The sequence below is a fragment of the Nelusetta ayraudi genome, unplaced genomic scaffold (assembly GCF_046127955.1).
Source record: "Nelusetta ayraudi isolate G7.1 ecotype Tasmania unplaced genomic scaffold, CSIRO-AGI_Nayr_v1 ptg000096l, whole genome shotgun sequence".
NCBI classification, from domain to species: Eukaryota; Metazoa; Chordata; class Actinopteri; order Tetraodontiformes; family Monacanthidae; genus Nelusetta; species Nelusetta ayraudi.
The window spans coordinates 1,061,343-1,074,612 of NW_027466146.1; the positions used below are offsets into that span (position 1 = coordinate 1,061,343).

Consider the following 13,270-nt stretch of genomic DNA (forward strand, 5'->3'; position numbering starts at 1 on the left):
TTACGAAAGTAAGTCGCTTTCATAAACCCCAAATCGCCCCCCCCTCGCGCCACTCCCGCCCCCCTGTCAAACCCCCCTCCCCCTCCTCCGGAATCTACATCATCGGCTGACGGGACCGAGGTTTGCTCCACGCCGCGCAGCCCCGCAGCTTCTCCGCAGCGCTTCCGTCCAGGTGCAACATGCCGGCCGCCGGGAAAGGTAAGAAGAGCCGCGCGCCCTTCGAACAAAGCGGCCAGAACACCTCCACCAGGGTTAGGGTTAGGGTTCGGCTGCCCGAACTATGCCTCAAGAAAAGATTGAGTGTTTTTGCTTGTCGTTATGAAACTGCTCCGCCACAGAGTGCCTTGGTTTTGCAGTCCGGACATCCTTTGATCATTTGGGGCCAAGCGGAGCCGAAGACGAGTTCGTTTATTGATCAGCTGTCAGATTCCGGTCTGCAGGTTGTTGTTTGTTTTGTTGTTGTTGTTGTTGTTGTTGTTTTTGAAAATCGTGTTCGCCTGATCAGAAGTTGGGACATTTCACCCCGCGGCGTTGCTTCTCACTTCTGATTGGCTGGCATCATTTGAGCCCGCCTCCGTTTGTCATTCCTTACGTTCCACGTGATTGGATGAGCCAGAGCCAGAACGTGGACGTAGGCAGTGCAACAAGTGTCGGGTCGGTTGTAGCGACCCCTAGTTTAAAGCGAATTGATTGATTGATTGATTGATTGATTGATTTACAAATGATTAATAGCCTCACTGGGTAGGCAAGGTCAGTGTGTGCACGTACAGGCCCACCCATAGCCGCACTCCAGCTGCCTGGCCAGGTATTGAGGAACAGCAACTGCCTGTGCAGTGTAAACTAAAGGGGTGACAACCCAACTTACCAAAACACAGAACGGCAGAGCACAACTGAGTGAATGGGTAACTTAAGATTCACCTTTGTTGTGTTTTTCCTGACTCAGTTTTACCCAGGAGCGACCAAACAAACACAGATCCCCCGTTGATCTTTCTGATTCCATGTGTGGTATAGGAAGTGACGACAAACATTGGTTCACACTCTGTTCTCCACAGTTCCAGACACCCCAGTGGAGATCCTGGTGGATGTCCTCACCAAAGCCATGGCGGTGGCCTCCTCCAGCGTCAATGTGCCCCAGGAGTTAAAGAGTCACTTGCAGGAGGCGCTGGACATCGCCTGCGGGCTGGACAACTACCTGGAGGAGATGAGCACACCGGAGAGCGAACCCCTGGCTGAACTCTACAGGTGCCACATCCAAGTTTAGAGCTCAGAGTCCTGCAGATTCACCTCGTTAAGCTCACGGTTGATTCTTCCTCGTTTCCTCGTAGGGAAACAGTTTCCCACGACTGGGACCGGGTGCACCAGGAGGGGAAGACAATGTTCCGGCTGCCCAAGGAGTGCGTCACCGGACACGTCGAAGGTTGGATGGACGTCACAAAACAAACCAAACTCACAGTATTGTGTAACGTCCGTATGCTGCACTCTGAATCCCGACCAGAAGTTGAGAAGATGCTGAGTCGCGTTGACTCTGCAAGCCAAAGCCAGTTTAGTATTGACGGTTTACTGCCTCCTAGTGGGAGAATGTGAAGCAGCCATATACTGGAAATTGGGATTTGACCTGCACTCAAAGTGATTTATTCCTTAAACTTCCGACTTTTTCTTTCAGACAATAATGAAATTTAAAGCGGGTGTCCGATTAGAATTAGCCGACCTTGCTTCACGTTCGCAGCTCGTTGTGTTGTGTTGTGTTGTGTGTTTCTCTGACAACTCCCCCGCCACCCTCCTCAGCCCTGCTGTTCTCGTTGTGGCAGGCCAGACCCTGAAGATGCTGGTCCACATGAGTCAGGCCAAAAGGGTGCTGGAGATCGGAATGTTCACCGGCTACGGTGCGTTGTCCATGGCTGAGGGGCTTCCTGAGGACGGCTGCCTGGTGGCCTGCGAGCTGGAGCCGTACCTCAAAGACTTCTCCCGCCCGCTGTTTGACAAGTCTCCGCACGGCAGCAAGATCAGCGTGAGGACCGGCTCTGCCATGGACACCCTGCAGGTGAGAGCAGAGCAGAGTTTAGGCCGGTCACAAACTGCTGCTGTCAGCTTGTAAACATGAATAAAGTTAGTTTAAAAAAATAATTAAAAAAAAGCTGGACTGCCCTGCTGACATGCTCAGGTCTGCTCTGACTGAAGTTCGTGCTCTTTGCGGATCATTGCGCAAACCCCGTTGAAGGATAAAAGTGAACTTTAGTTTGTGTTTGATGCCGTTTGGATGAAGACGTGAAATCTACTTTTTGAGAGACAGACTCGCTGTCCCCTGGCAGGAACTGGCAGCCGCGGGCGAGCAGTTCGACATGGTGTTCATCGACGCCGACAAGGACAATTACATCAACTACTACAACTTCATCCTGGACAACAACCTGCTGAGGATGCGGGGAGTCATCTGCGTGGACAACACGCTGTTCAAGTCCAAGGTTTACCTCAACCACGTGACCGACGCCAACGGCCTGGCGCTTCGCCGCTTCAACCAGTTTGTGTCCGCCGATCCTCGCGTGGAGCAGGTGGTTTTTTTTTTTGTTTTTTTTTGCCCGCTCACTGGTTGCACAACTGCATCAGCAGCAGCTCTTCTTCTTTTCATTCACCAATGCCTGTTTCTTGGTATCGCTCAGGTCATTCTTCCTCTCCGCGACGGCCTCAGCATCATCCGCCGGGTACCTGCGACCTCCGAGGGCGTCAAGGCGCAGGTGACCGTCGGGGAAAAAAAAAAAAAAAAATGAGCAGCAGAAATTTCTCGTGAATGCCTCTGATTCTGTGTGTTTCTTTCTGAATTAGGATAAAATAACGGATGACGTGGTTTTCCGTGGGGTGAAGGGGCAGCCCATCCTCGACCGGCTGCGTCTGGACGGGAAGGTGGCCTACGTGACGGGCGGCGGCCAGGGCATTGGCCGGGCCTTCGCACACGCTCTGGGTGAGGCCGGCGCCAAAGTGGCTGTGGTTGATCTGGACCAAGACAAAGCTGAAGCTGTGGCCAAGGAGCTCTTGGTCAAAGGTGGGTGAGACACCAGAGTCGGTTCATTCATCAAAGTTATGGACTGACTTCCAACGAAGTGCACAAAATGAGTCGAGGAGGTTGTTTTAAATACTCCCATGTTTTTTTCCCCACCTAGATTTACCTCATTTGGACAAATAGAGACAAAAATGATTAAAATCATCACTGTGGATTTAGACCTTCTGTTCCTACGTTACTTTAATATCTGCCACGAGTTATACTTGAGGAGCAAGAGTGAGCAGTTTGTCATTCAGAGTTCGGTTGGTGTGTTTCTGATTCTGGCCAGCAGATGGCGGCATACTAAAGCATAAGATCTGCTCATGTCCAGCCCTGACGGCAGTGTGAACTACTTGGCTGTATTTTCTGTTTTCTTTTATCTTAAGGCGGATAATCATCAAATCCACAACCTTGTTGTATAATAAAATCATGTGTTTTTCTTGTGTTTAGACCTATTTAAAAAAACAAAACAAAAAACAAAACACATATATACATCTTAAGTGCGTGAACCAGTGTGGATAACTGAGTACGGACTACTAAACCTGACGGCTGGGATTCTCCTGGAATCTCCAGGCATCAGCTCCATGTCCATCACGGCCGACGTCAGTAAAGTGGAGGACGTGCGGCGGATGGTGGAGGCGGTGGTTGGCAGGTGGGGGGCGCTGCACGTGGCCTGCAACAACGCCGGCATCAACATGAACTCGGCCAGCGAGGAGACCACGCTGGAGGAGTGGGACAAGACCTTCGACGTCAACCTCAGGGGCACCTTCATGTGCTGTCAGGTGTGTGTGTGTGTGTGTGTGTGTGTGTTTGTGTGTGTGTGTGTTTTTGTTTTTGTTTTTTTAACAGAAATACTGTGTTTTTAGATTTTTTTTTGGTGGACTATTTATTATTTAAATCTGTAGGTTTAATAAAAGCAAATTAAATCCAAGATTTATTGGAGTGTGTGTACGCACACAAATTAGAAAGTCTTTGGAATGGGCTTAAAAAAAAAATAATGAAATCAAAATTGAACACAATAATTTTCCTCTGTTCCTTGATGCATTTTTAAATTTTTGCATTTTTCTAAGTATTTTCTCTGCTCCAAAAAGCCTCTGATTATTTATCTCATTTTGGAATTACCCACAGCAGCAGAACAGCAACAACGCAAAACACTGATTTAAGTCTTTAAAACGGCAATAAAACGCTAATACCGCTATTAATAATACTGCTAAAGGAGTCACTTCCACAGGATTACAGACCCCCCCCCCCATCCGACCCCCTCGGTGCCGGCGAGTAGCGTTTTTATTTGCGCCTGTGGAGGATAAACTAGGGTGTGTTTGTGTTGATCCCACTCAGGCTGTTGGCAAGCGTGTCGGCGCCGTAACAAGGTGTTTTTCCTGTGTCTCTCTCCCCTGAATCCTGGCCTCAGGCGGCCGGTCGAGTGATGCTGAAGCAGGGATACGGCAAGATCATCAACACGGCCTCCATGGCCAGTCTGATCGGTGAGTGATGAGGCTCTTTCCCGGCCGGAGACGCCGCTTTTAATCTCTCCATTTGTAGAAGAGGAGGAGGAGGAGGAGGAGGAGAAGGAAGAGTAGTTAAATACATTTGTGCTGCACTGCTGTTAAGAGCACACATTACATTAAATAGCTCTTAGGCCTCAGACAGGATGCGGTCATATCTGACTTCACATCGTAAACGTGGCAAAGCTGGAAGGAGGAAAAAATCTACTGCGGGAAAATTCAGAGGTTTCCTCTTCATTCAGATTCATTTTGTCAAAAAAAAAGTGTCACTCTGTGACCCTTTGTGATGTCACACAAGGCAATCGTAGACAAGGCTGGTGGCAACACTCACAGCCAGCCCTCAAGCCTCCGCACTGATACTTGACGGCTCATTTCACACTGGACCTCTTTGTGAAAGATGGCGAGTGTGAACAGAATACCACAGAATATATCATTATTTTTCAATGCACAAAGAACAACAACGTCTTTCCACCTGGAATTGCTGACATCAAAAAAAGATACAAAGTAGAAGGTTGCATGAGTGCAAATTTAGCCCAAGTGAAATAAAAAAGAATCATTAATTATGGATCTGGCGATAAAGCTGTTCCTGTCAGGGTTTGATGCACCAGCAGAGGGTTAGAGTTGGTGGAGGTTAGGTTGGGGAGATGCAGAAGTTCCTGCAGCTTCTGTAGCTGCTGTCCTGACAGGAGCTGCAGGAGCTTCAGGAGCTTCAGGAGCTCCAGGAGCTGCAGGAGCTGCAGGAGCTGCAGGAGCTTCAGGAGCTTCAGGAGCTCCAGGAGCTGCAGGAGCTTCAGGAGCTTCAGGAGCTGCAGGAGCTTCAGGAGCTTCAGGAGCTCCAGGAGCTGCAGGAGCTTCTGGCTGATGGCCGTGATGTTGGCAATCCGTGATGTGAAACTAGGCCGCTTAAAAAGTTTTAAACAGAGAAATGGCTGATGTTGTCATCTCCCCCTCCCCCTCCCCCCCGCTAGTCCTCCCCCTCATTCTCTCCACTGGTGTTTACTCCCGTTAAAATGCATCTGCTGCCGCTGCAGCTGCGCAAAGTCAGCGGTGAGAGCGGCGGGCGGCGCTGGGATTGCTCCTCGCCGAGGCACTTTTGCATCATAATAAACAGGGCGTCTCCGAGGAGCCGTCTGCAGGATGCGGAAGGTAACCTGAGGTCCGACTTGAAGCGGGTTCCTGCGCTCCGGCAATGAAGGGGAAAAAAAAAAAAAGAAAAAGACACAACAACCCGTCCCTGTGCCTGAGGCCTTGTTTGAACAGCGGAAGGCACTTTTCAGAGTTGAGTGGGAGCTCAGTCAGTGAACGGGCTCGCTGCGACGCTGCCTCCAACAGGTTTCCCTCCGCAGAGGCGCAGCAACACTTGATCAGCAGCGGCGTCCAACCGCCGGTGGAGCGCCGAGCCATCTGGGCTGCGGTCCCAACTGCAGGGGGGCAATCTGTAAAACAGGAGCACGTCGCTGGTACACACAGGCCGGTGCTGGAAGAGGAGGGAGGAAAAAAAAAAAAAAAAAAGATCAATTACGCACATTACAGTACAGTCCTTTAGGAATTTGCTTTATTGGTGCGGACATCTGTTATAATATTGTCATCATGTGTAATCAGATGGGAGCCGTTCTGGCCAAGTGGACGCCTCCAAAAAAAGAGAGGAAGAAACGAGGCGGCCGTAAATGCCCAATTAAAATTCACAATGACAGCTTTTTATCCATCTGCTGAATAGATGAAGAGCGCGCACACACACGTACACGCACACTCACACACACACACACACACACACACACACACACACACACACACACACACAGTCACAAGGACACACGCGTCGCGGAGCAGCTCGCGCTGATGGCCGGCGGCTCGGAGAGCTCAGGACAGGAAGTCGTCCCAGGTGGTCCCTGATTGGTGACTCTCACACCCATCCACACCTGCGGCAGTGTGTTACAGCACCAGCGGCCTTTCAGGGGGCTGAGGGGTGTAGGGCGACTGGAGGGGAGGGAAGGGAAGGGGAACAAAAAAAAAAGAGCGGAAGGAGCGAAAGGCGTTTGAACCCGAGGAGGATCTCAGGATGTAAAAGGCCGCGATAGATAAAGAGGCGGTTTCATCCACTTGAGATGGGCGACGCGGCGGCGGGGAGAATGTTGAGGAGGGGCTTTGGTGAACGCTCTCCTTCCACCTCCTCTCTCCTCTCTCTCTCTCTCTCTCCCTCCCTCTGCTGCGGGGATTACCGCTCTTTAAGACGGACGGGCGGGCGGGAGAGGAGGGGAGGGGAGAAGGAAAAAAAAACATCAATGCAGGTTTATTTAAGGGATGAAGGCATTTTCTGAATGGTATTTTGGGGCCGTATCATCAGGTCTGGAGCAAGGATTAGCGCTGTTAGGCATTTTGAGCTGTGTTTCCTGTCCTGATAAGTCGGATTTCACCTTCAATCTGCGTGTAAGCCCCCTGGGCTCTGCTCCTCTGAGGTCCTAGCCTCCCCTTATCCAGCCCGGCCCGACGCCATCTCACCCAACCCACCCCCCAACCAACCCACCCCACCCCCCAAGCCCGGCCGTCTTACAATCCCACTCAATCACACCACGCTCCCAGCCGAAGAGGCCGCACTCCGCAATCTTTGCCACTTTCAAACTTCCTGCGTTCACTCTGCTCATATTTCCGACACGTCGTGTTTCGGGCGGTGCAGCGGCGGTTGGCGCTGTTGCCTCAGAGCGGGAAGGTCGTGGTGTCCTTGATGGACTGGATGTCACACACTGTGACCTCCAGAGTTGGTTACGACTGCTCCTGTCCTTTGGCGCTGTGCGCTTATTAGGCCAATTTTTTTTTATTTTTTTTTTAATGAAAAACTATGCAAGTTGACCAGAACGTCTGATGAAACATTTTACATAACGTCAACAACATAAAAAAAAAATAATAATTGAAATTAAAAATGAGTGAATGATGGTCTTGGCACCTCTTCCACCAGGGGGCGCCCTACTTAACCACAATAGGTCTGATATGAATAGAAACGCCTCTGATTGGAAACATTGTAAATACAGAAAGTTAAACTTGCGCAGATTTCATCTCAGTTGTAGGGTCGAATCTAACTAGCAGCGTTAGCATTAGCAGCATGGTGGCAGGCCGACCTCCTGCACGTGTGCGGCTGGCGCGGCGGCGGCGAGGGGTGAGGCGGGGCTCCGAGCGGGTCTTGACGACGCTCCAGCCCGTCCTCTCCCCAGGACCCGGTCGCTGCCTCTCCGCAGCTGGCCGGTATTCATCATCCCGCTCCGGCTCGGCTGCCATTTGGCAGCGGGAGCGGCGGGTGACGGGGGTTAACTGCTAAAGTTGTATGTAACTTGGAGCCCCTCCTCGCCATGATTAATCAGCCGGCGGAAAATGAGGCCCGGTCCCGGCGTCCCATGCAGCGTGCAGCATCTGTGACGGCCGAGGCCGACAAATGGCCGGCCGGCTTTTGTTGCCGAGGACGGAGCGAAACTGGACATTAGAAGCAATTAATTTTACGCTGTGTGTGTGTGTGTGTGTGTGTGTGTCGGTGGTTGTAGCGGTGGAGGGTGGGGGGGGGTCCGCAAAAGACCCCCGGCGGCTAATGGAGACGCTTTTTTTTTTTTTTTAAATGTTGCATCCTGTAAGATGCCGCAGGATGAAATTCATCTGCTGCCTTTTTTATATTTGTGCTGATCTCCAGTTTTTGGCACCACAGAGGAACCTCCCCCACCCACCCCATCCCATCCCTCCAGTCCCCCCCCCCCCCCCCCCCTCCACCCCTCTATTTCAACAAATCCAGTTGGAAGTGGCTGAGTAAATGCTATTGTCTGTTGAACAGCATCTCTCGTGCACTTAACACCAGTAACACCCGCCTGCTTCTCTGGTTTCCTTTGTTCCTACCTGCTCTGCTGCCCCCCCCCACCCCCCACCCCCCGACCCAGTCCCCCACCCTCAGAAGCAGCTCTCCTACAACACCTCCAAGGCCGGCGTGGTCAAGCTGACTCAGACTCTGGGTACCGAGTGGATCGACAGAGGCGTGCGGGTCAACTGCATCTCACCGTAAGTGGCGTCCTCCCTCGTTTGCCGGCCCTCTTCTTCTGAGCTCCCTTTGAAAACATTCCAGAGCGCAGCGAGGCTTTTTTTTTCCTCTTCTTTTTCTTGTTTTTCTTTTCTGTTCTTTTCTTTTTTTTAAAGCTGCGCGTAGCGATTAGCGTGTTTGCTTTCATGCGGCGAAGAGGTTTGAGAGTGATGCACTAATTTAAGTCTCCAAACAATGCATCAGCGCCTAATTAGATGACGTCTTGGGGGATGAAGCGACCAAACACTCGCTCTAATTGTTCTTTTCAATTACGGGGGGGTCGGAGTGCGGGGGTGGGTGGTGGTGGTTGGGGGGGGGGGGTTACAAATGGTACAGGCCTTGCTCCCAATGCCGGTGCGACAACAATGCCTTATTTGCTGTGTTTGTCTGTGAAGCCGAGGGATGAAAAGACGAGGAGGGTGTGTGTGTGTGTGTGTGTGTGTGTGTGTGTGTGTGTGTGTGTGTGTGTGTGTGTGTGTGTGTGTGTGTGTGTGTGTGTGTGTGTGTGTGTTAAGTGAAGCCTCCCTCAGCCCCAGTCATCCTCTTGCTCGGATCCCCGGCACCAGGCAGGCGGCTCTGTCTTTTTTTATTTATCCGACGCTTGTTTGCTAATTTTAATTTGCCCCGAGAAGCAATTCTCTCCGTCTCCTCGGCGCCACCGCCTCCCCCCCACGCCTCCCCACCTCCCCTCGCCGTATCTCAATGGGCCGCTGATTCCTTTGAAGTGACAGTCGGTAAATATGCATAAAAAGGGGGACACAATTAGCGCTCAGGAAGGTTGACTGGAGCCCGGTTCCGTTGGCAACTTTAGCCGCCCGCCGCCGCGATAAGCCGCATTATCTGGAAAATTGGCTGAGGGAAAACAGCACCTCTGATTGCCAGCAAAAGGTTCCAGATAACGCGGTGGCTGAAGAGAAATATAATTGAGGTGGAATATGTTAACCAAGGTGTCGCACGCTCCTTGGAAACGCTTGTTTATCCTCCGTTGAAATTCCGTATCAAGGCATCCAGGAAACGCAGAACAATGAATTCCGCGGGCCGTTTAGTCCGCAACCCAGTCGGCTGCGCGGGGGAGTCGTCTTGCGTCGCGCACAGGTGGTCGTGCAGTGACGCAGTGTGAGGTTAAAAAAACAAAAACACGCTCGTCCGTCTTTAAAAACTCCAACTTGGAGCGTTTTCAGCCGCTCTTAGCACTTGCGACTGCTGCCTGTTCGATGGTGTGACGGCAGCAGGAAGTGGCTACTGCAAGACTGTTGAGTTAAGAAGAAGAAGAAAAAGGAGGAGGAGGAAGAGGAGGAGGAAGAGGAGGAGGAGGAGGAGGAGGAGAAGAAAAGGAGAAGCGGCTGCTAGCCTCGCGGCCAGACAACTTTTTCAATCCCAGAGCAACAACCAAGGCTCTTTCTTTCCTCCACTGCACTGCTTTGACTCGCCATGAGGGGGCAGTGACACGTCAAGTGTCAACTCTTTCACCAGCAGGGGGCCTCGCACCATTTGTCCAGCCTGGTCGACAACAACTTTTTCTGCAGACTCACTGAGGACGCCGTCCAAACTTTGTTTCTGTTCCCTGCCGCCAGTGTTGCGTCGCTCTGTCGTCTCCTGTTCAATTAATTACGCGACGCGGTGGCGGTGGCGGTGGTGGCGGCATCAGATTTGGTGCGAGCGAAGCCTCACCAGCGTACTCGACTGGCAATAAAAAATCTGATTGGCCCACTTTGAAAGCAGGATTCGTTCAGTCGCCTTCCAAAAAAACATGTTTTTTTGCCCTTTCTCTCCATCCAAACTTTTAATTAGTGCACCTCGTTCCCAGCTCCCAGCAGGCCTTGCGTGCAAAGATTCGTACCGGCACTGGCGCTTGTTCACATGCTAAGAGTTACCTGTGCTAATGCTGGAGTATACGGGACATGCAGGAACAGCAGCGACATTGGCTTCAGTTTAAAATAATCAAAATGAAAAGAAAAAGAAAAAAATTCTGCCTCTGTGAACACTTTTTTTTTTTTTTAACTCATTTTGTGGTGAAACGGTAAATTTTATTTTCACAAATGCACACTTGCATGACTTCACAGGAAGTCCCGCCTACAATCATTTCTACGATGGAAAAGAAATATTTCCCTACAATCTTCTCCTTCTTCTTTTCCTTCTTCTTCTCCTTCTTCTCCTTCTTCTCCTTCTTCTTCTCCTTCTTCTCCTTCTTCCAGACAGAGCACTGGGTTTATTTTTATCTCGGGTGGAGGCTGTGTGACTCCGCCCACCGCCACTGCTCGGCGCTCTGAACTGTGATGCCTTCTGATTTCTTTTTTTTTCCTCCCTCCCTTCCCTTCTCTCTCCCCTCTCTCCCGCCGCCTGCCTGTCTGTCTGTCTGTCTCTCTTCCAGCGGGATTGTTGACACCCCTCTCATCCACTCGGAGAGTCTGAGGCCTCTGGTGCAGCGCTGGCTGTCAGATATCCCCGCTGGTAGACTGGCTCAAGTGACAGACCTGCAAGCCGCCGTGGTCTTCTTGGCATCTGACACCTCCGACTACATGACGGGGCATAACTTAGTCATAGAGGGTGGGCAGAGCCTGTGGTAGTGGAGAGAGAGAGGGGGGGTTGGAGGGGGACGGATGGGGAGGAGGGATGAAGAGGCGAGAAGTTGGTTTTTTTTTTTCCCCCCCGCCTTCCTTTTCTCTCGGTCCTCCCGGCAGTCGACTCGGTTTGAATCATCTGCGTTTGATGCTTTCAATATTTTCTGGATCATAAACATTTTGCTCACTCTGTTTTTTTTCTTGTTTTTCTTTCTTTTTTTTCTTTTCTATGGCTGCGACGTGACGTGTAGATGTCACGCGTGTTTTGGTGTCTGCGGCGCCGTCGCGAATCCTGTGAAACAATAATTAACGGCCCGCCACCGTGGAAGTGTGTTGACGCGTCTGTGGAAATGTTTTTTAGAAGTCTGAAGAAACACAGACTGATGAAAACTACAAAAACTGGTGCAGGCCACACATATAGAAGCATTCTTCCTCTCAGGTTTTCCTCACATTTTGTACATCAAATGTTTAAACGACTAATAAATTCTCTTGAATGAACCAGTGATGCTGCTTCTTTTGCTTTATTCCATCAAAAGGCCCCTTTTTATTTTCAGAACAAAAAGACAGAAAACCCTCCAGCTTTGGCCGTTATCCTCCTCCTCCTCCTCCTCCTCCTCTTCCTCCTCCCCCTCCTCCTCCACCTCCTTCTCTTTCTATTTTTCCCCTCTGGCTTTATTTTTCATCCCTGACTCCACTGGAGCAGCTTCTGCATAATTAATACCTGTAAAAGCCACAGGACTGTTAGCCCTTTGTTTGCAGCCTCCTGCTGTGCTTCAGCTCCTTTTCCGCACCTTCAGAAAGGGGACAGAAACGAGGTGGGCGGAGCCAGCTACCGCGACCAACGAGAGCAGCCAGTGCCCTTTGTGACATCACAGCGAGCTGTTTTTGCAGAACTTGATGTTTGATCTCATATCTGGAGAAACCAAACAGAGTCTTTTTTATTTCTTTTTTTTTCGCCATGAAACTTTGAAATTTTGATGTTTTTTTTCACCCAGTTCGTTATTTTCACACTGATGTTTCATGAAACGTCGCTTCACAAGATCAGTAACGGCTCGCACAAGAATTCTTCCTTTGTTTCCAAAGTTAAACTAAACGGATGATGATGCAAACAAATCCCCTCCCACACCCCCACAGTGGCTCCGCCTCCACCTCCGCTCCCAGTTTGCTGCTGCTGCTGCTGCTGCACCTTGACTCTCCCTCCGCGCCGCCGCTCCCGTGTTGGCGTGCGACGGGTTGCGGCGCCGGTCCCAGTTTGCCTCTCTCCCGCCAAATGGTCCCTCCGCAAGTGGCACTCGTGAGCGCCACCTTAATTGCTCCATTAACTGTTTGTGCTGAAAAACAATACTTAAAGGCGGGGTCAGGCGAGGACGTGACCCCAGCCGCTGCAATTATGCGGCAAAGTAGAGGCCAATTAGCGCTCTCTGCAATGTGACACTGTTGTTGCACGCACGGCGGCAACTTCAGCTCCTCACTGTTGGTGACCGCCGCCTCATTTGCATAATTGGGGGATTGGTCATTAATGGGAATGGCGTGTGAGAGGATCCCATTAAGATATGGAATGAGATCCGATCATCTCCTCTCTGCTCTCTGCTATTTATCTCCGGCTGCAACGCCGTGCTGGAAATTATTGGAATTCTTATCCGCTGCGCATTTTTTTTTTTTATGGCCAAACGTCCCAAGTTTTGTCAAAGTGCATGTGTGTGTGTGTGTGTGTGTGTGTGTGTGTCTGTGTGTGTGTGTGTGTGTCTGTGTGTGCACACGAGGTCTCACGGTTCAAACAAAAGGGAAAATGATCTTTTGGTTCATGTGCATATATATGTGTGTGTGTGTGTGTGTGTGTGTGTGTGTGTGTGTGTGTGTGTGTGTGTGTGTGTGTGTGTGTGCATGGTTTCAGTGTCTGACCACCGAGGGGCAGTATAGAGACGGGAAGCTGTAGCTGCGGCTCAAGAACACAAAGTTACAAAGAGAGGTTATCACATTATTTGCTATCATCTAAAAGTAATAATATTGGTGTGTGTGTGTGTGTGTGTGTGTGTGCGTAGTGATGATATAAGCTCACCTGTCCAATTGCAGTGTGCAAACAGCTCCGACAATCACAGCAATGCTGAGTAAATAGTGGCAC

At 50.7% G+C, this 13,270-nt stretch overlaps 1 protein-coding gene across 1 annotated transcript; it reads left to right on the top strand.

Annotated features, from left to right (window-relative positions):
* The first annotated feature begins 75 nt into the window (after positions 1-75).
* Positions 76-11,651, top strand: LOC142902678 (uncharacterized). Its single transcript, XM_076047964.1, has 11 exons — positions 76-198; positions 1,053-1,242; positions 1,326-1,417; positions 1,809-2,041; positions 2,310-2,546; positions 2,655-2,729; positions 2,818-3,034; positions 3,605-3,813; positions 4,443-4,515; positions 8,451-8,568; positions 10,959-11,651. Exons 1-11 carry the CDS (start codon positions 180-182, stop codon positions 11,152-11,154), a joined length of 1,659 nt encoding a protein of 552 aa, XP_075904079.1. The 5' UTR covers positions 76-179; the 3' UTR covers positions 11,155-11,651.
* The last annotated feature ends 1,619 nt before the right edge of the window (positions 11,652-13,270 follow it).

Coding starts and splice junctions, on each gene's coding strand:
- LOC142902678 (XM_076047964.1), top strand. Junction 1,243..1,325: donor CCCCTGGCTGAACTCTACAG/GTGCCACATCCA, acceptor GTTTCCTCGTAG/GGAAACAGTTTCCCACGACT. Junction 2,042..2,309: donor CTGCCATGGACACCCTGCAG/GTGAGAGCAGAG, acceptor GTCCCCTGGCAG/GAACTGGCAGCCGCGGGCGA.